The sequence below is a fragment of the Odontesthes bonariensis genome, chromosome 23 (genome assembly GCF_027942865.1).
Source record: "Odontesthes bonariensis isolate fOdoBon6 chromosome 23, fOdoBon6.hap1, whole genome shotgun sequence".
In the NCBI taxonomy this organism is placed as follows: Eukaryota; Metazoa; Chordata; class Actinopteri; order Atheriniformes; family Atherinopsidae; genus Odontesthes; species Odontesthes bonariensis.
Window position 1 is genome coordinate 5,704,656 of NC_134528.1, and position 21,735 is coordinate 5,726,390.

At 42.7% G+C, this 21,735-nt stretch overlaps 1 protein-coding gene across 2 annotated transcripts in view; it reads left to right on the plus strand.

Annotated features, from left to right (window-relative positions):
* The window catches only part of LOC142374067 (corticotropin-releasing factor receptor 1-like), a 125,954-nt gene extending 104,950 nt beyond the window's left edge, over positions 1-21,004 (plus strand). Inside the window, exons 10-14 of one of the 2 annotated variants that reach the window (XM_075457574.1) lie at positions 2,847-2,919; positions 12,485-12,570; positions 12,734-12,869; positions 13,130-13,171; positions 19,622-21,003. In XM_075457574.1, the coding sequence (XP_075313689.1) occupies positions 2,847-2,919; positions 12,485-12,570; positions 12,734-12,869; positions 13,130-13,171; positions 19,622-19,762 (478 nt within the window). In that variant the 3' untranslated portion in view covers positions 19,763-21,003. Of the gene's footprint in view, positions 1-2,846; positions 2,920-12,484; positions 12,571-12,733; positions 12,870-13,129; positions 13,172-19,621 lie in introns of both variants that reach the window. The other variant, XM_075457575.1, reaches the window with a different exon arrangement.
* Positions 21,005-21,735: the final 731 nt, after the last annotated feature.

A 21,735-nucleotide genomic window follows, 5' to 3' on the forward strand; every position in this document is an offset into this window, starting at 1 on the left:
CCTCGTTTTGGTGTTGATGAAGGTAGTCCGGCTAGTTGGCTGGGGTTTAAAAAATAAAGCGTTTTGCTTCTCAAAACAATATGCGTTCAACTTGACAAAAAATAAAAGACTTGAGACTCGACTCGGACTTGGAAGTTAAAGACTCGGCACTTGACTTGAGACACGATGACTTGAATGACCTGAGTGTTAAGCATCTAGCATAACTTCCAACTTTGTTCGTCATCTGAAGATCCATTCTGACCAGTAAGTGCTCGTCAAATTAGCTAATATTATCCTGTTAGCCTAGTCGGTAGTTAGCTAACGTTAGCTTGATATGATACGGGGTGGACAGGTTGGACACATTGGCCAATGATGTTTACTGACAGTTACTTATATCTTTGTGTTTTCACTTTATTAAGATCAGATTCTGCAGGTAAAATTGCAATAATAAAGTGACTTGACTTTGACTTGCCCAAGAAAAAATGACTTGAGACTTGCACATGTGTGACTTGGTCCCATCTCTGCAAAAGAGTCATACATTTGCATCACAAAATCGTTCTCCAGGAAAAAGTCAGACCTCACAATCTCTTGGCCCTATTTTCTCTCCCTTCGTATCACTGCCTGCTGTGCAGACCGAGCAACAAACACCGTAACAGGCGCGGCTGTCAGCAGGCGGCAGCAGGCATGACGAACAAAGTTGGAAGTTATGCTAGATGCTTAAAGCTGGGCATACACTGTGCGATTTCTGGCCCGATTTCGACAAGATTTTCACTCGTGCGACTATTTTGGAGATCGGGCCGAGTTTTGGCTCAATCGTGCGTCTGGCATCGTGTAGTATACATGGGGTAACGACAAACGATTAAGCCCTCCCGACCACCTCCCGATCGATCGGATGAAAATCAAACTTGTTTGAAATCCTGGTCGCTCCTCGTGAGGCTCTCGCACAGTTGAAGCAGCTGGACGAGCCGATTGACCTCATCCTGTCACACTACGCATGCGCAAACATAGGCAAGGAAGAGAAAATTGTCAACAGAAGAAGAAAAAGACAACAGAACAGCATGGCAGCGACCGGCGACCGAGTCCGACGTGTCGTGCAGTGTGAGCAGCCAGATCGCATCAGACCATCGGGTCGTACAGTGTGAGAACAGGAATCGTGAGCTGTGACGTTTTATCCCTTGCGATTCACTCGTACAGTATGAGCAGCAGCTGAATACCGCGATTGAAAAAAATCGCACAGTGTATGCCCAGCTTAAGACTCAAGTCATTCAAGTCATCGTGTCTCAAGTCAGGTGCCGAGTCTTTAACTTCCAAGTCCGAGTCGAGTCTCAAGTCTTTTATTTTTTGTCAAGTCACAATCACAAAACAGCGACTCGAGTCCCCATCTCTGCTCTGTTGAACGCATATTGTTTTGAGAAGCAAAACGCTTTATTTTTTAAGCCCCAGCCAACTAGCCGGAACTACTTTCATCAACACCAAAACGAGGCTGGAACTCTGCTCACAGGACGCAGCAGGGGGTAAGAAGATGTTCATAAATGATGTTGCTGATATGGGATGTCATACAGCTTCATGTCAAAGGAGGCGAACTATCCCTTTAAAGTGTGCAATCTACCAGCTCCTCTTGGAGAAAATCAGCCCAGAGCACGACGCTGCCACCTCCACACTTTTATACTTACTTCATAAAACTTCATTTTCTGACCAAAGGACAGCAGTTTGGATCTCGGAGTGACTTGTACTCATGTTCAACTATCTGAGTAAACAGACACATTACTGACTGTTAATCTTTGATCCCGTTCACAGATCTGTGCTGAGCTCTTTGGACTTTAATTACAGCTGTCAAACCACCCTTTAAGAGCTGCGGGATCAAATCATGATCAACAGGAAGTTAATTAGACATGAAGCTCTCAGCCCCACTAATGTTTTTATCCCAGCTTTGCCTGATATCAGACAGAACTTTTCACCCCAGCTTCAGGCCAACTCCTCGGGGGAGGACGTGCGTTTTCCTCAGGTCATTAAGAACCAAACGCATCTGCCTGAATTTAATGTCATTTTAAGTGGACGCAGATGCGTAGCCATGCCAACATACCTGTTTTGCCACAGATTTACGAGTGGAAGCGTAGATAAGCGAAAACAGCCGAGCCGTGTTTCGCTCGTTTGTCCAAAATTCTTTTCAACTCAAAAACATGTCACTGTGCTGCCGAAGTCTGTCAACTTGGATTTAAACGTGTCGACCCCGACGAGATCCGAGTGGGTAACAGAAAACATGCACTGGAAAAAATGCCCCTCCAAAAATAAGTAAGAAAAACAACAAATAAAAGACGTTTTTGCTTGAAATAAGCAAAATAAATCTGCCAATGGAACTAGTGAAAATCGGCTTGTCAAGATTTCTTGAAATAAGATGTGATATTTAGGACTTTTGAGTTAAAAGTGATCTTGAAATTAGCTTAAAAACCTCTTCAAATGTAAAAAAAAAAGCTTGTTTCATATGAAATATGACTCAAAACAATTTATTTTCAAGACTTTTTCATTTAACAAGATATTCCAGATGTATTGTATTAAAACAAGTCCCTATATCTGGCTGAAATGGTACTTGTTAGGCAGTTGTGTCTTATATTAAGTGTAATGAGATATTTAGACTAGAAATGGGACAAATATACTTGGTAAGACTTTGATTTTTTCCAGTGAATATGAACCATCTACTCTGTTCTGGTGCCTCGAACATCCAAAAAGTTACCCAGAAAGCAGGTGGATTAGTTCCTGAGTGTGAATGTAATGTAATAGTTGGGCTCACATCCTGAGCGCGAGGTGATAAGTGTTGTGTATAAAAACTCCAGCCTGTTATAACCTGGTTGCTTTTGTTGATATTTTAGGTGCTGGTTTGGGAAGCGAGCCGGTGTGTACACTGACTACATCTACCAAGGTCCCATGATCCTTGTGTTAGTGGTAAGAGCCTTTTTATGTCCTCCAGTAGCAGCATGAAGTGCGAAAACTGTCTGACATAACCTGCTGTTACAATTAGTCTTCATTAGGTCTCTGAAGGGGTTTGGGAGCTGGAACGTGCGCCACATTCCTCATGTTAACCGTGATAAATGCGAAGGTTGAACACTTTCTCCATCAGGCTTAACTTTTAAATCGCTGCGATTTGGCAGCGACCGTGTTTTCCTTTTCAAAACTCCAAGGGAAGGAAAAAAAGAAAGAAATCCAGCTGTATGCTCCCTCTGGTTGTTAAATATCTCACAGTTTGGGGCATTTCCACACCCGGAGGGGAGGTTTCACGAGTTTCTCAGGTATTTAACTGGAGTAAATTAGCGTGTTATCACTTTTTACTGAAAACTCCTCTCATGTGCATCCAGCTTAGCTTTAAGTTACAGCTAAAAGGAATTATGATACACTTTAAATTGGACATGAACCCCCTAAAAGGTCTTTGCAGAACTCGGTTCACTGTAAAAAATGCCCCTCCAAAAATAAGTAAAAAAACAGCAAATACAAGGCGTTTTTGCTTGAAATAAGCAAAAAAAAATCTGCCAATGGAACTAGTGAAAATCGGCTTGTCCAGATATCTTGAAATAAAATGTGATATTTAGGACTTTTGAGATAAAAGTGATCTTGAAATTAGCTTAAAAACCTCTTCAAATGTAAAAAAAAGCTTGTTTCATGTGATATGTGACTCAAAACTATTTGTTTTCAAGACTTTTTCATTTTACAAGATATTCCAGATGTATTGTCTTCAAACAAGTCCCTATATCTGGCTGAAATAGTACTTGTTAGGCAGTTGTGTCTTATATTAAGTGTAATGAGATATTTTGACTAGAAATGAGACAAATATACTTGGTAAGACTTTGATTTTTTCCAGTGTAGTGTTACTGGAAAAAATGCCCCTCCAAAAATATGTAAAAAAAACAACAAATACAAGACATTTTTTGCTTGAAATAAGGAAAAAATCTGCAATGGAACTAGTGAAAATCGGCTTGACAAGATTTCTTGAAATAAGATGTGATATTTAGGACTTTTGAGATAAAAGTGATCTTGAAATTAGCTTAAAAACCTCTTCAAATGAAAAAAAGATGTTTTCAAGACTTTTTCACTTAACAAGATATTCCAGATGTATTGTATTAAAACAAGTCCCTATATCTGTCTGAAATGGTACTTGTTAGGCAGTTGATACTCAATGAGAAAAATATACTTGGTAAGATTTATATTTTTTCCAGTGTTTGTAGCTGTGTTATTCTGACTCTCCCTCTCCCACTCCGGAGGAGCTCATGTGAAAGATTTTACAGATCGGTCAGGGACTCGGCTCGGCTCCTCATACAAGCTTTAGTCATCTCTCGTCTGCCCTCCACCAACTCCCCTCAGACTGAGCTGCCAAAACACCGTCCTCAGTCCAGCACTGGGACAAAAAAATGCGTATGCTCCAATACTGCATGTCTTGAACACAAGTTTCAGGCTACTTTTAGCTTTTTCGGAGCCACATTGTTCCTCTGTGTCACCTCTAAAGTAATGAAAAAAACTCGTTCTTTATATAGAAAGCATCTGCAGGGTAATTTTATTCTTAAATGTGAAGATTTGATGCCTTTCTTTCTCATACCTTAAGTATGTATGAGTAAATAATCATAGGCTGTGTTCGAAACCGCATACTTCTCCTACTACTCATACTACTCATACTAACTTTCTGAGTTAGTATGCGAGTTTGAGTAAGTGAGAAGTTCCCGGATGCATACTAGATTCTCCTAAATGTTGGGTATGCATCATGAGGTTACTACTCATACTCAAACTACCCAAGATGCAACGTAACGTGACGTCGCCGATCGTCATTTCCTGTCAAAACGGCAGTTTCAAGCTAGCTACAACGAGGGTAGGTTCACTTCCTGTTTTCAAAACAAAAGCACCAATTGTATCGTAATGGCTTTCCCTATGATAAAAGGCAACGGGTATTTTATTTTGTGAAAATAACTGGAAGTGCGTTGCTCACTGCGGCTAGCTTTAGTAGCGCCGAATTTGTGGGAACAAAATTGTAAATAGCCGGAATTTTGTCAGGTTTTCAACACGTTGGGGATCTAAACGACTACTTTCTCACCTGAAAATGTTTCAAATGTTGCTAAAGTTTACAGAGTTTAGAGCTTAAGGGAAATCAGCTTCAGGCCGGCTGATTTCGGCTCGGGCAGGAGCAAAATGCATTGTGGGTAAATGCTCTGCATACTGTCTGATCGATCAGTATACAGAATGGAAGCATGTAGCATGTAGTATGCGGTTTCGAACACAGCCATTGAGAAATTAGATAGATAATAATGCTGTGATGGGCATTTCTCCCTATTTTGTGATTTTGAGAAAAGACAGCAGGTTTATCCATGATGTAAACAGCCATTAACCGTTAAATACTGGTCACAGGTGAATGCACCGGTGGTAAAAATGTGCTCGTTGGTGTTTTTTACAGCACGTTTAAAGTGTGACATTACAGTAGTGCTTTCACTTCAGGGTCTGAGTACTTCCTCTGCTATTCTTAGCCTCCCTCGGTCTGAGCTCCCCTCGCCGCCACAGTTTGTCCGTCTCCCTGCTCAGTTTCAGTCACTCCTGTCCCTGCTGGCGATCCGCTGGTGGAGTGACCTTCCCGTCGTCGACCGGCCCAGCCCGCCTATCTTCTCTTCTCATCTCAAGATGTAGTCCTTCTCCCCGAAGCACACTTCTGCCTCATTTGATATCCCTCCGCTGCCTTCCCTGGAAAGCCTCCCATCTTCTGTCTGTTCTGGTGGGCTTTTGTGTCTTTGTCGAGCACTCGATCCCTCGGGATCGTTCACCCAGAATTCTTTCTCCCGTGAGGGTGCACTTTTTGTGAACCCTAAATGCTTCAACCCGTCTGAGTCTTTTAAATAATCATCAAAGCGATTTTATTGCCCTGCTGTGACGAATGGAGGCAGGATGTTACTGAAGTTCAGCAGCGTGTGTGGCAGCCCTACATCTGTTCAGGCCAAGGTCAAGTCATCCGGCACTGGAAAGTATTCCTGTCTATTTCTGCACCCGTTACATCATTCTCACCTATTGCCTGAGCTATTGATTTTGTCATTCATCACGTAGAAGAAAGATTAACTCGAGTAGGACCTCAGATACACAGCGCAGCTCCAGTTTTTATCTTTATTACAGGGTCCTGCTGGCATATTTCCCCACTATTCCCCTCGAATAGCTCGGCACCTTCCTGTCATAGAGCCCCACTGTCAGGCTGAAGCTGTTAACGCTGGATGACATGCACCTCAACGCCAGCAACGCGCACACTGTAGTTATTTTGAGGCAACAACATCCTGCTGCCATGAGGAGCGCTGGGAGAAATGAGATTCTTCGCTCTACTGCAGCACAGAAAGATACTGCCGGTATCATCAGCTAAAAGGATTCTGCAGGATTGGCCACACTGAGGTCTTTTACATATTATTATCATCTAGAATTAGGCTCTGCGAAGCTTTACGTTGCTTAAAATCAACCTTAGTTTGTGCATGGAGAGCAAATGCAACAACAGGGAAACAAATTTATTTATAAATCGATAAATTTACAATGGTTTCATGAGGAAATACATTGTAAGATAACAATAAAATAAAGAAATATCTAAATTTAAGGAATCAATGCAGGGAAAATGTGAAATAAGTCAATGAATTAAATGGGAAAGTAAGTAAACGGGTGTATTATTGCGAAGTTAAATGAATAAACACTTGAAAGTTAAGGCAGAAATATCAGTTTATTTCAAACTCTATACATTAAAGCAACACCAGAGATTTTGGCATTTGTTTTTCTTTGCTCTTTGGCGCCCCCTACAGGCGTGTGATGTAACACCATAAGAACAAATCTCAGTGTGAGCCCTGCACATGTACAGCCATACACAATCAATTCAATTCGGTTCAGTTCAGTTTATTTATAAAGTGCCAAATCACAACAAATGTCATCTCGAGGCACTTCAGTGATAACGTTCAATTCAAGCCAATTAGAGTCCAATTCATTGTGATCATAATACAATCAAGTCCAATTAATTAAGTTAAAAATTAGTCCAATTCATTAATACTGAGCCAATTAAAAAAACAATTTCCGAGAAAAGGAAACCAACAGATTACACTGAATCTTCTCTTTGATCCAATCCCCATCCTGAGCGTGCACGAGGCGACTGTGGAGTGAAAAAACTCCCTTTTAACAGGAAGAAACCTCCATCAGAACCAGAACCAGGAAGGGCGGCCATCCGCCTCGCCCAGCTGGGGGCTGAGAGGACAGGAAAGAGGGGACAACAAACACCGTAACACCAGGCCAGAGACACCTGCTGAGAGAGAGAAACACAAGTTAATGACAACAATGATGTCATATGAACATGGAGAGTAAAGAGAGCAGAGGGAGGAGAGGTGCATCATGGGAGCAACAGTATACGCCTATATAAAGAGGGTTTCCTGGGCAGCTGTTCTGTTGTCATGCAGACCAAGATAATACGGTGTTCACCGGGTCATACAGCTCGCATGCAGCAGAGGTAAGACCTCGAACAAAGAAACCAGGTCCTATATAAACCCTGAGGTACGTGCTAAACAACACGTCCATCTTTAGGTGAAATCTTCTTCATATGATTTATTTAAGGAAAGGCCAGATATCTTGGCGCCATCTTGGCATGTCATAAGTTTCCTCTAAACCTCCTAGAACCATACATCTCAAGACTGATCCTTCCAAGGTCATGCAGCATCAATCAGGTCTGGTTTCTCCCTAAACATACCACCAGCATATAGCAGCTTAACTATGGGATGTTTCAGGGTCACCTGAGCCATCCCTAACTATGAGCTTTATGAAAAAGAAAAGTTTTCAGCCTGATCTTATAGGTAGAGAGGGGCCTGATAACTGAAGGCTCTGCCTCCCAAACTGGCAGCTGGTTCCACAGAGAGGGGCCTGATAACTGAAGGCTCTGCCTCCCAAACTGGCAGCTGGTTCCACAGAGAGGGGCCTGATAACTGAAGGCTCTGCCTCCCAAACTGGCAGCTGGTTCCACAGAGAGGGGCCTGATAACTGAAGGCTCTGCCTCCCAAACTGGCAACTGGTTCCACAGAGAGGGGCCTGATAACTGAAGGCTCTGCCTCCCAAACTGGCAGCTGGTTCCACAGAGAGGGGCCTGATAACTGAAGGCTCTGCCTCCCAAACTGGCAGCTGGTTCCACAGAGAGGGGCCTGATAACTGAAGGCTCTGCCTCCCAAACTGGCAGCTGGTTCCACAGAGAGGGGCCTGATAACTGAAGGCTCTGCCTCCCAAACTGGCAGCTGGTTCCACACAGAGGGGCCTGATAACTGAAGGCTCTGCCTCCCAAACTGGCAGCTGGTTCCACAGAGAGGAGCCTGATAACTGAAGGCTCTGCCTCCCAAACTGGCAGCTGGTTCCACAGAGAGGAGCCTGATAACTGAAGGCTCTGCCTCCCAAACTGGCAGCTGGTTCCGCAGAGAGGGGCCTGATAACTGAAGGCTCTGCCTCCCAAACTGGCAGCTGGTTCCACAGAGAGGGGCCTGATAACTGAAGGCTCTGCCTCCCAAACTGGCAGCTGGTTCCACACAGAGGGGCCTGATAACTGAAGGCTCTGCCTCCCAAACTGGCAGCTGGTTCCACAGAGAGGGGCCTGATAACTGAAGGCTCTGCCTCCCAAACTGGTAGCTGGTTCCACAGAGAGGGGCCTGATAACTGAAGGCTCTGCCTCCCAAACTGACAGCTGGTTCCACACAGAGGGGCCTGATAACTGAAGGCTCTGCCTCCCAAACTGGCAGCTGGTTCCACAGAGAGGGGCCTGATGACTGAAGGCTCTGCCTCCCAAACTGGCAGCTGGTTCCTCAGAGAGGGGCCTGATAACTGAAGGCTTTGCCTCCAAAACTGGCAGCTGGTTCCACAGAGAGGGGCCTGATAACCGAAGGCTCTGCCTCCCAAACTGGCAACTGGTTCCACAGAGAGGGGCCTGATAACTGAAGGCTCTGCCTCCCAAACTGGCAGCTGGTTCCACAGAGAGGGGCCTGATAACCGAAGGCTCTGCCTCCCAAACTGGCAACTGGTTCCACAGAGAGGGGCCTGATAACTGAAGGCTCTGCCTCCCAAACTGGCAGCTGGTTCCACAGAGAGGGGCCTGATAACTGAAGGCTCTGCCTCCCAAACTGGCAGCTGGTTCCACAGAGAGGGGCCTGATAACTGAAGGCTCTGCCTCCCAAACTGGCAGCTGGTTCCACAGAGAGGGGCCTGATAACCGAAGGCTCTGCCTCCCAAACTGGCAGCTGGTTCCACAGAGAGGGGCCTGATAACTGAAGGCTCTGCCTCCCAAACTGGCAGCTGGTTCCACAGAGAGGGGCCTGATAACTGAAGGCTCTGCCTCCCAAACTGGCAGCTGGTTCCACAGAGAGGGGCCTGATAACTGAAGGCTCTGCCTCCCATTCTACTTTCAAAAACTCTAGGAACCACAAGTAAACCCGAAGGGGCCACAAAGACGCCATCAAAAGCCAACAAAAATGTCAAGCGACCATTAAGTTTTTGTGTTTTTGTTAGAGTGGTTTAGACTCTCAGAAATTGTAGTAAAGTAAAAAGAACATCTTTGCCGATACCACCTGGACCTCTCGTTGTTTGTCCAGCCTCAGTTGACTCTGAAACTCCCTAATTCAGTCAAATAACCCTCCGTTGTCTGGGTTGTGCAACCAAAACAACTAAAAGTATGCACTCCCTCGCTCCCTCTGACATCAGATCTCTCGAGCTCCTTCCAAACCTTTTCCTTACGCGCCCCCCTGGCTGACCCCCGAATACCGACTTTCCTGCCTTCTCTATTAGAAACACTGGGGCTTTGGAACCAAAGGTTTTCTTAAACGTGCCTTTTCTCTTTAAAACACCCCCCCAAACATGTAGTTGAGACTCAAATCTGGTCTTTGACCCGGCCATCCCAGCTCCATTACCATCCATATCTTCTTTTAGACCCTCTTGATTTGTTTATGTGCTGAGGAACTTTATCTTGTGGAGATGTTCAGTTCGACTTCATCTTTCGTACAGATGCCTCACATCTGTTTTCAAGCTCTCTTTGATAAGATGTAGAATTTATGGTCCCTGAGACAGCGAACATGGGGCTTTGTCCTGATAAGACGTGTAGGAGAGAGTGGGCTAAGATGAGCCATTTTTCACTCATGTGGTCCTCAATATAAGAGAAAAGAAGGCATAAGTTATGTATTTCAATATTATGGGGTAAATTACCTCTAATTTACCTCATAATAAATAAATAATCGTGTTTATTGTCATAAAGCCAACTAACGCACATGAAACCAACCAATAACTTTAATTATTTGCATTTTAAAAACAATTTGTTTAAAACTAAAGTTGCAACCTTTCCACAAAAGAAAGTTTGTTCAATAAAACCAAAGAAAAACTGCTTTATTGACCTGCAATTAATTTATTGACCTTAACCGGCAGAGCGTTTACCCACAATGCATTTCGCTCCTGCCCGAGCCGAAATCAGCCGGCCTGAAGCTGATTTCTCTTAAGCTCTAAACTCTGTAAACTTTAGCAACATTTGAAACATTTTCAGGTGAGAAAGTAGTCGTTTAGATCCCCAACGTGTTGAAAACCTGACAAAATACCGGCTGTTTACAATTTTGTTCCCACGAATTTGGCGCTACTAAAGCTAGCCGCAGTGAGCAACGCACTTCCGGTTATTTTCACAAAATAAAATACCCGTTGCCTTTTATCATAGGGAAAGCCATTACGATACAATTGGTGCTTTTGTTTTGAAAACAGGAAGTGAACTTACCCTCGTTGTAGCTAGCTTGAAACTGACGTTTTGACAGGAAATGACGATCGGCGACGTCACGTTACGTTGCATCTTGGGTAGTTTGAGTATGAGTAGTAACATGATGCATACCCAACATTTCAGAGAATCTAATATGCATCTGGGAACTTCTCGCTTACTCAAACTCGCATACTAACTCAAAAAGTTAGTATGAGTAGTAGGAGAAGTAGGAGAAGTATGCGGTTTCGAACACAGCCTAGATTTTTCTGAGATTATTTCCCATCATGCACCTGGTGGAAATTCTGAATAACATTTGAAGTCGACCGATAAACAACTTTTAGCCACAGCTGCATGTTTAAGTGCAGATGAAACATCGCAGAGACATTCGTGCTGTTGCCATAACGCAGTTATTTGCTCCTACGTCGCGTTTTTATCCCTCATCACCACGGTTACGCTCATCCGCAGCTTCCACAGCGCACGTATTGATTGGTTGAAAACACAGAACGACACGATTTGCATCAAACAAGACTAAAGACTTTACGACAGCATCAGACGCGTTTGATTGTGTCTTGACCCCCGAGATATGAGAAATACCGCCTTAAAACAGCCTGGATTGAGTTTTTAATGACCACCTTAAACCAAACGACCACAATGAGAGCGTCACAACTCTCAGAAAACTTGTCTCCAACGTGGAAATTTCCTGAGAAATGACCCACTGTTCTCCTGCTGTTAACAGGTGTTCAAACAGCTCCATCTTTGGTTGATCAGATCAGATTTATGCGATCTCTTTCAAATTCGTTTGATTTGTGGACGCTGCAGCTGCAGTTTTCCACACATCCTGGGAGGGAATTTTCCAGTGTTTGGAGACGACTTTTATTCATCTGTATTCGTTTGGGTGGACAATCGTTGACAAATTCGATTATTTCTTCACATTAGAAGGATTTATTTACCTCCATCTGGAACCAGCACTTCACATTTTGGGTATAATTCCTGACGGTATGACAGATAAGAGCTCTAAATATTTACTGAGAATCCTGCTGCTGATAGCAAAGAAGAATATAACAGCTTCCTGGTTGAAACCACAGCCCCCAAGCATAATGCAATGGAGAGACGGGGTAAAAAAATGTGTTTATCATGGAAAAAATCACAGCAAGACTACAGTTGAAAACAGACATGTTTGATAAAAGATGGTCATTATTAGTACAAACAATGCCGGGAATATAGTTACCTCTATATTCTTGTTTTTCTTTTTTTTAATTTTAATTTTAATTTTAATTTTAATTTTAATTTTAATTTTAATTTTAATTTTTTAATTTTAATTTTTTAATTTTCATTTTGTTATTATTTAATTTTTTAAATTTTTTTATTAATTACAGGTGGTAATTAATAGGTTATTTCTTGTTCTTTTTGTATTGTTGTTGCTCTCACCTGTAAATGACTTTTTTAATTTTTTTTTTTATTATTAATTACAGAATTAAAAAAAGAGAGAAAGGACTTTTAAAGAACTTTAAGCAAGTATGACTGCATATAATATACACCCCGTCTGTGTTAGTTAAGTTTGTGTTTGTATGTATGTATGTATGTATGTATATGTCATACAAAAAATCAGTTACAAAAAAGAAGGATTTATTTAGTATGATTTGAATGGCCTTGAGAGCTCTTTAAAGCTCCGTTTCTTAGGAAAATAGTTCAGTAACACGCGAGGTGTGAAACAGGAGAAATATAGATTAAAATCAACTCTTTCTCTCTGTTTGATTTTCCCAACAGATCAATTTCATCTTCCTCTTCAACATCGTGAGAATCCTGATGACCAAACTGCGAGCGTCCACAACATCGGAGACAATCCAATACAGGTGAGTTCACTTTAACCTGCAATGAATACACTCCAGGGACGCTCCCGCACCAACGCGCCTTGAATTATTCATGTTTGACTCTCCGTCTCCTGGTGGGCCCTCTAACATGCAGCCATGCACCGAGCTGAGCCTCTTGTCTGATCTATGATCTCCTCGTCTGCAGGAAAGCTGTGAAGGCTACTCTGGTGCTCCTGCCCCTCCTGGGAATCACCTACATGCTGTTTTTCGTCAACCCGGGAGAAGATGAGATCTCCCAAATCGTCTTTATATATTTCAATTCGTTTTTGGAGTCCTTTCAGGTACGATTTATTTTGGCGAGCGGGGTATAATTGCATCTGTGTGTGGGCGGGTGTCTCTTTCGTGAGCTTCTTTATGTGAGGACTCGGTAATTGTACTGAACGGACAACAAAAACCTGTGTTCCTCTCTGTGGAGATGATTGAGTGTGTGCGATAAGCTGCTGTTTAAGCGATTAAACAGGATCAGAGCACTGATGTTTGGGATGCCTTCCTCTCTGATGATGTTTTGTCCTCACTTTATCTCCCCTCTCCTCTCCCGCAGGGCTTCTTTGTGTCAGTATTTTACTGCTTCCTAAACAGTGAGGTAAGCAGATTCACACTGGCTTATCGATTTAACAATTTAACTCTCTCTCCCCCACCGATTCAGATGTTTATTCATATTTCCGCTCTTCAGGCGCCTCCACTCCTCCTTTTGGAGGCTGTTGATGTTGTTACTGCAGCTTGAGGCTCATGTATTTGGGACATAATTAAGACTTGTCACGTTCTGACACCCTAACGAGGACTGAAACCCCTCTCAGAATGGCTCTAAAGTTGGAAGGAATGCTACTTTTTTTCATGTTATTAATATTATTGTCAGCAGTTTTATTGCTGCATGCAGTGCAGTGGATAGATCGAGCTTTAGTCTGCAGGAGTGGATCTATTCAATCCAGATTAGACCATTTTAAAAGTCCAATGGCTCCGTGATGAAAGTCCATCTGCTGACTGCAGGAGAAGAAAGTTAAAGTTGTACAAATTACACAGAAGCACCAGATACGTCATCCAAAGTGTTGCCAGCAAGATGGGAGTCTGTGCATGGCTGGTAAAGACATGGAGTTAGTTTGTGTACATCCACAGAAATACTAAACTTTACATGAGACTTACGTCTACGTTACATCTCCTGCAAATATATGAATTAGAGCTGGGTAAGTTAACTCTTTATTATCGCGTTAACTCGTTAATTAATAACCTTAATAAATATGTTATCGCACATTAACGCAGGTTTTATTATTTTTTTTTTTAATTATTTTTCAGGCTTTTATTTTGTAAAAGTCTGTTGCTCACAGGCTTTTATTTTGTAAAAGTCTGTTGCTCACAGGCTTTTATTTTGTAAAAGTCTGCTGCTGTCTGCTGTGGAACAGGAAAAGAAAGTAATCGGCGGATCCACCAAACATGGAGAAGGGTACGGAACTTTTACTCGGCCATTTTCATTTTAAAGTTCTTCCAGACGGCGGAGTCGACAGAACCAAAGTCATCTGTAAACACTGCCAAGTTGAATTGTCTTCTCAGCGTAGTAGTTCCAGTCTAAAATATCACTTAAAGGCAAAACACACAACTGATAGCAGCAAGTCATTCAAGGAAACAGACAGTGGAGCGAGGCTTCTACATAAAAACTACAGAAAGATGCTGATGTTAAAAGTGTGTTTGCACAACAAATGTTATGGCACTTTCATTCATATGGCAGCACATTTAAAATAAAGCTAAATGCTAAAAGCTATACGCTACTTTTGGATCCATTTTTGGATTTTGCGTACGAATGCGATTAATCGTGATTAATCAGGGAAATCATGTGATTAATGAGATTAAACATTGTAATCGTTGCCCAGCCCTAGTGTGAATAAAAACGGCAACACGTCTCAAAAAAGTTGGGAAAGTAAGCGGTGCTGAAAAGAAACAGCTGGAGGAACATGTCGGAGCTAACTAGGTTAATTTGCAAGTCGCCAGTAGCATTTTTGTATGAAAAGAGCACCTTAGAGAGGCAGAGTCTCTCAGAAGTAAAGATGGGCAGTTTCAGAAATCTGCAAAAAAAAAAACGTCAACAAACTGTGGAGCGATTTCAGACTATTTTTCCTCGATTGTAAGAACATAATATCCAAAGATTCAGAGAATCTGCTTCAGGCTTTAGAAACAGACCCGATTCGGTCCTGGAAATCTATCATAAGTGGTGAGAGAATGCAGAGTTACCAGGACAGAGGCGAGGACTGGCGACATGCTGGAACAAATGAGTTTATTGGAAAAAACTAAACTTCAGGCGCTGCCAAGGCCCGAGATAAACACTGCAAATGGAACTAAAACAGAACTGAGAGGGACAAAACGACAAGAAATACACTGGAGAGCTAAAACAACCTACATGCAATGGCTGAACAAAGTGATAACCAAATGAGAATCAGGTGTGGAAATCATAAACTGAAGACCTGCTGTGGAACAAGAGGGGAAGTACACTCAACAGAATACAAAGCTACAAAGAGTCCCTGCATGGGCTCAGGAACACTTCCAGGAATCACCGTAACGTCCCCAAAATGCAGGTTAAAGCTCATTCAGAGAAGAAGCCACATGTGAACAGGATCCAGAAGCTCTGCCGTCTTCTCTGGACCAAAGCTCCTTTAAAATGGACTGAGACAGAGAGGAAAACAGCTTGTTATCAGCTCTCAGTTCAAAGCCTGCATCTCTGATGGTGTGAGGGGGGGGGGCTGATAACCTGCACATCTGTAAAGGCTCCATCAATGCTGAAAGGTATAAACAGGTTTTACAGCAACATCTGCTCCCGTCCAGACGGCGTTTCTGTTGTTATTTACATTTCACACGGCATCCCTGTTGTGTTCCGAGGTAAAGGTGGACCCAGCTGCAGAGGATCCAGAGCAGAGGATCCAAAAGACCGCCGATTAAACTGATGTAACGGGAACAAACCGGGAGGGAGTCACAGAGACTAATGAGAACATTAAACAGGAACCTTACAGGAAAAGTAAGAAATAAACCTTAGAAAACCAGGAAATCGTTTTATATTCTTGTAATTCGAAATAAAAAAGTCAGTCTGTAGTCAGAGTCTGCATAAAAAAAGAAGTTCAGCTATGAAATGATAAAGCGAACACGGACCAGGTGTGGTTTTATCGTGCATCAACACTCTGCATCACCACATTTTTAGAGATTAAAGGGATAGTTCGCCTCTTTTGACATGAAGCTGTGAAACATCCCATATCAGCAACATCATTTATGAACATCTTCTTACCCCCTGCTGCGTCCTGTGAGCCGAGTTCCAGCCTCGTTTTGGTGTTGATGAAGGTAGTCCGGCTAGTTGGCTGGGGTTTAAAAAATAAAGCGTTTTGCTTCTCCAAACAATATGCGTTCAAAAGAGTAATACATTTGCATCACAAAATGGTTCTCCAGGAAAAAGTCAGACCTCACAATCGCTTGGCACTATTTTCTCTCCCTTCGTATCACTGCCTGCTGTGCAGACCGAGCAGACTGAAGTGCAGACGGAGCAGTTCGTAAAGGCCGGCGCACACCTTTACGATGTCATCGTTGCATCATTCCGGACCGTATTTGACACGCTCGCACGTCCACCGCACACACTTGCGAACCTACGAGTTTTTTGACCGAAATAGGAAGCCACAAATCACGTGACCTTCAAACTGGAGGCAGCCATGTTTGTGTCGTAGTCGGCCAACGTGACTAAGTGCGCTATTCCCATTGGCTGTTTAAATAATCCTGCGCGATGACATCCGAACAGAGACCGCACACACATACGATTGTATTTGGCACAAGGAAAATCCTTACGGAAATATCAAACATGTTTGATTTGATCCGATGAAACGACAAAATCGTTTTTCGGCTGCTACCGCACACCTTTACGATTCCCATGCGAAGTCATCGGGCCGACAAAATCGTACACGAATCGTAAAGGTGTGCGCCGGCCTTAACAGGTGCGGCTGTCGCTAGGTGGCTGAACGCATTGATATGAAGGGAGGCAAAAGTAGCACCAAGCGATTGTGAGGTCTGACTTTTTCCTGGAGAACGATTTTGTGATGCAAATGTATTACTCTGTTGAACGCATTTTGTTTTGAGAAGCAAAACGCTTTATTCTTTAAACCCCAGCCAACTAGCCGGACTACCTTCATCAACACTAAAACGAGGCTGGAACTCTGCTCACAGGACGCAGCAGGGGGTAAGAAGATGTTCATAAATGATGTTGCTGATATGGGATGTCATACAGCTTCATGTCAAAAGAGGCGAACTATCCCTTTAAACACGAGAAACAAACTGCTGTGAAAAGGTCTCCGATGAGAGAGATGCTTGAACTTCTGTGGGATGTTTTCTGTGGGTGTTGGGTTTCATCATTCAAAGCAGGAAGATGACAGAGATCATAGATTTTCTGGGTCTTTGATGGATTTGAATCTCCTACAAACCCCATTAATCTCTCCAACGTTTCCATCGATACCCTCATTACTAAACAGACCCTAAACGGGCCACCTGAGCCGCAAACTAGCCACGGAGGTAAACCTCAGCCAGAAAACCTCAGTTCAGCTCCAGAGCTGAGCATCCCATCTCAGAGTGATCACAGTAAGTTATTCCTCCAGCTGCATGTGGATGTAATCAGGCTCTGCGATAGCCTGCAGGATGATGAGCGAACATCCCATCAGGAAGCGTGATGTGCCTCGAACGAAGGGCATAAGCAGCATGTGCAGATTACAGAGGGTATTGATTCAGTGTTTTGTTACAGGAAGAGCAGCGGGACGAATGAAACGGATGAGCAAGGGATACCTGCGGTCACATTCAGCAGAAAAGGAAAACGTTTAGTGGGAAAACGGGTTGAGGTTAATGATCGTACTCTGGACCCGAAGCCAAATTCAATCCCGCTTAGTCTGCTGATGGACTGAGCTGTCGGACATGATGGTGTTTGAGTTGATTTTCAAGGTATTTTCCACCTAAAGTGAGCAAAGGACATTGTGATTACTAAGAAACGATGTTCCAATACTCGTTAAATATCGAAGAACTTTGACTTACTTTGGCCACTGTGGAATAAAGTTGTGCATTATTTAAACATTCACTTAATATTTAATTAGTATCTCATCTGTTAATTGATTTCAGTTGATTGCATATTATTGATCTACTTATATACCAATTGCCAATTAAATAATAGGTTATGTGAGTAGATGTTTGTCTTTCAAAGTCTTAATAAACTTTACTTTCAACAACATAAAGAGACTGCTCATCAGAGGAAAAGAAAGTAACCTTATCAGCACTAATTAATGTGACAAATACCAATTAGACAATTCGATGTTGCTGTCCCAAAAAGTCCCTTTCAGTGGACCCTTCCAGCTCTTCAAAAAGACGATAATCTTACCTTCTAGATAGTATTTCAGTCTTATGAACTTCCCTGTAAATCACACATTTGAGCAGTTTTCCTTCAGAGTTTAGGCTGTATATTTCTCTATATTTCTCTATATTTCTGAGTAGAAGTACTTGTGTCCTCAACATTTCAGGAGAAATTCCTCTAGAATCAACTAAGAGTTCCATTAAATTTAGATTTTTACAGACGCTACATGACAAAATAATTAAATTCAGGTGTTCCAGTCACTCCCACGGCCACAGAAGTATAAAATTCAGCACCATGCAGACTGCTTCTACAAACATTTGTGAAGGAAAGTGTGGTACCGTGATAGGTTGTAATCTGTTTTTCCCCGCGCTGAATATTCCACGGTCAGTTGAAAGTGGTTCTATAACAGAGTGGAAGCGACTGCTGAGGCGCATAGTGCGCAGAGCTCGCCGACTTTCTGCAGAGTCAGTCGCTGCAGACCTCCAAACTTCATGCGGCCTTCAGATTAGCTCAGGAACAGCGCGTAGAGAGCTTCGTGGAATGGGGTTTCCATGGCAACTGCATCCACTGCTGGACTCTAGAGCAGTGGAGACGCGTTCTCTGGAGGGACCAATCACACTTCTCCATCTGATGGAGGGGTCTGGGTTTGGCGGGTTGCCAGGGGAACGGTACTTGTCTGACTGCATTGTGTCAGGTGTAAAGTTTGGTGGAGGGGGGGTTATGGTGTGGGGTTGTGTTTTAGGAGCTGGGCTTGGCCGCTTAGCTCCAGTGAAAGGAACTCTGAATGCTTCATACCAAGAGATTTTGGAGCATTTCATGCTTTGTGGAAACAGTTTGAGGTTATGAGTTAGGAAATCATAAAAGAAGGCAATAACAAGTATTTTATATCAAGGAAAGCACTTGTTTGAGGCAACTTTTAATGGACCTGGGGGAATTAGTTATCAAAATCAAATCAAATTTATTTGTATAGCACATTTCATGTACAAAACAATTCAAAGTGCTTTTACAGTGTTAGACCGACACACATAAACTACAGATTCATATTCGTATCTCCATTTATTGTTATTATTGGTGTTCCAGCAGCACTTCACAACATTCCCAGTTTTGTTGCACCTCTCCCAAGTTTTTGACCCCAGTTTTATTGTTTTGTATATCTTATAGTTACTCCTTTTTAGTATATTTTGCATGTATATCGTGCCTTGTTGTCCTTATTTGTACTTGGATCCTGCTTTATCAAATCAAATCAAATTTATTTGTTGCACATTTCATGTACAAAACAATTCAAAGTGCTTCACATAAAATAAAAGCATTGCAGCAGGGAGTGGAAGAAGCATTAAAAATACATAAAAGAATATAAAGAGAAACAAATAAAATCATTTAAATGAATTTAAAAACAAGCAACAGTCCAGATAAATTAAAAGATTTCATGCATAGACACATGAGAAAAGAAATGTTTTTAACCTGGATTTGGGGCGGTCTGTGGCCTAGTGGGTACAGCGGACACCCCATGTACAAGAGGCTATAGTCCCCGGTTCGAATCCCGCATCGGATGGCCCTATGCTGCATGTTGTTCCTCCTGTCTCTCTCCACTGTCCTATACAATAAAGACATAAATAAACCTGGATTTAAAAATGTTTACAGCCCACAGTGTTGTTCACCTTTTGGGTTTGTTGTTGTTTGCAGGTTCGCTCGGCTGTGAGGAAACGGTTCCACCGGTGGCAGGAGCAGCACTCCATCCGAGCCAGGATGACCCAGGCCATGTCCATCCCCACTTCTCCTTCACGGGTCAGCTTTCACAGCATCAAGCAGTCCACATCGCTATGAAAGTGGAAACCAGCTTTGTCCTACAGACTCGCTGTGGGAGAAACCTCCAGCTGTCATTGTCATCGTTTTCTCCCGCCTCGCTGGAGTACACTGACACACTTTGTGAGCCTGGACGAGGCTGCATCAGCCTCCTAAACCTCAGGAGAGACGCCGCGCTGGCATTCTGGAGAAAACAGATGAGGACGCCGAAAGGACACTGCAGACTTTGTGATGCGAGAGGTTAGTGGATCAAAGAGATGCACGTGACCAAGCTGACTCGTGTGACCTGGAGTTTCAGTTTGAATGTACAGCACTCCGTTTAGTGTGACTGCAATAGGAAGTTTCTGTTGTATTCCTTCTCCAACACTTTTGCCATCGAACTTGGAGCTCGTGGCGCTGGACCGCACCCAAACCGGAGTCCGTCCCAGGGGATTTGTGCTCGTGCCACAGGAGCGGTGACGGAGATGTTGAATTTGAGATTTTTCTTTTTGGTTTTTAGGGGACACAAACAACTGTCTGGTTATAGTGTTTGTTCTTTTGATGTCGTGCTATTGTCCTCTGTTCTCGGCTTGGTGCGATTGTGCTACTTTCATCGACTTTCCAGAAAGGTTAAACACATTCCATAAATCTACCCGAAGAGTTTTGTTCCAGTTAAACACATCCAGGTGGATATATATTCAAAGAATTAGCAGCATTTAACAGAGATGGGGACTCGAGTCACTGTGACTTGGACTCGAGTTGCTGTTTTGATGACTTGTGACTTGACTTGACAAAAAATAAAAGACTTGAGACTCGACTCGGACTTGGAAGTTAAAGACTCGGCACTTGACTTGACTTGAGACACGATGACTTGAATGACTTGAGTGTTAAGCATCTAGCATAACTTCCAACTTTGTCATTTGAAGATCCATTCTGATCAGGAAGTGCTTGTCAAATTAGCTAATATTAGCCTGTTAGCCTAGTCAGTAGTTAGCTAACGTTAGCTTGTTATGATACAGGGTGGACAGGTTGGACACATTGGCCAATGATGTTTACTGACAGTTACTTATATCTTTGTGTTTTCACTTTATTAAGATCAGATTCTGCAGGTAAAATTGCAATAATAAGGTGACTTGACTTGACCAAGAAAATATTTTTCGGGACTTACTTGAGATTTGAAAGCTAAGACTTGAGACCTACTTGAGACTTGAAAGCTAAGACTTGAGACTTACTTGAGACTTGAAAGCTAAGACTTGAGACTTACTTGAGACTTGAAAGCTAAGACTTGGGACTTACTTGAGACTTGAAAGCTAAGACTTGAGACTTACTTGAGACTTGAAAGCTAAGACTTGAGACTTACTTGAGACTTGAAAGCTAAGACTTGGGACTTACTTGAGACTTGAAAGCTAAGACTTGGGACTTACTTGAGACTTGAAAGCTAAGACTTGGGACGTACTTGAGACTTGAAAGCCAAGACTTGAGACTTACTTGAGACTTGAAAGCTAAGACTTGGGACTTACTTGAAACTTGAAAGCTAAGACTTGGGACTTACTTGAGACTTGAAAGCTAAGACTTGGGACTTACTTGAGACTTGAAAGCTAAGACTTGAGACTTACTTGAGACTTGAAAGCTAAGACTTGGGACTTACTTGAGACTTGAAAGCTAAGACTTGAGACTTACTTGAGACTTGAAAGCTAAGACTTGAGACTTACTTGAGACTTGAAAGCTAAGACTTGGGACTTACTTGAGACTTGAAAGCTAAGACTTGAGACTTACTTGAGACTTGAAAGCTAAGACTTGGGACTTACTTGAGACTTGAAAGCTAAGACTTGAGACTTACTTGAGACTTGAAAGCCAAGACTTGAGACTTACTTGAGACTTGAAAGCCAAGACTTGAGACTTACTTGAGACTTGAAAGCTAAGACTTGGGACTTACTTGAGACTTGAAAGCTAAGACTTGGGACTTACTTGAGACTTGAAAGCTAAGACTTGGGACTTACTTGAGACTTGAAAGC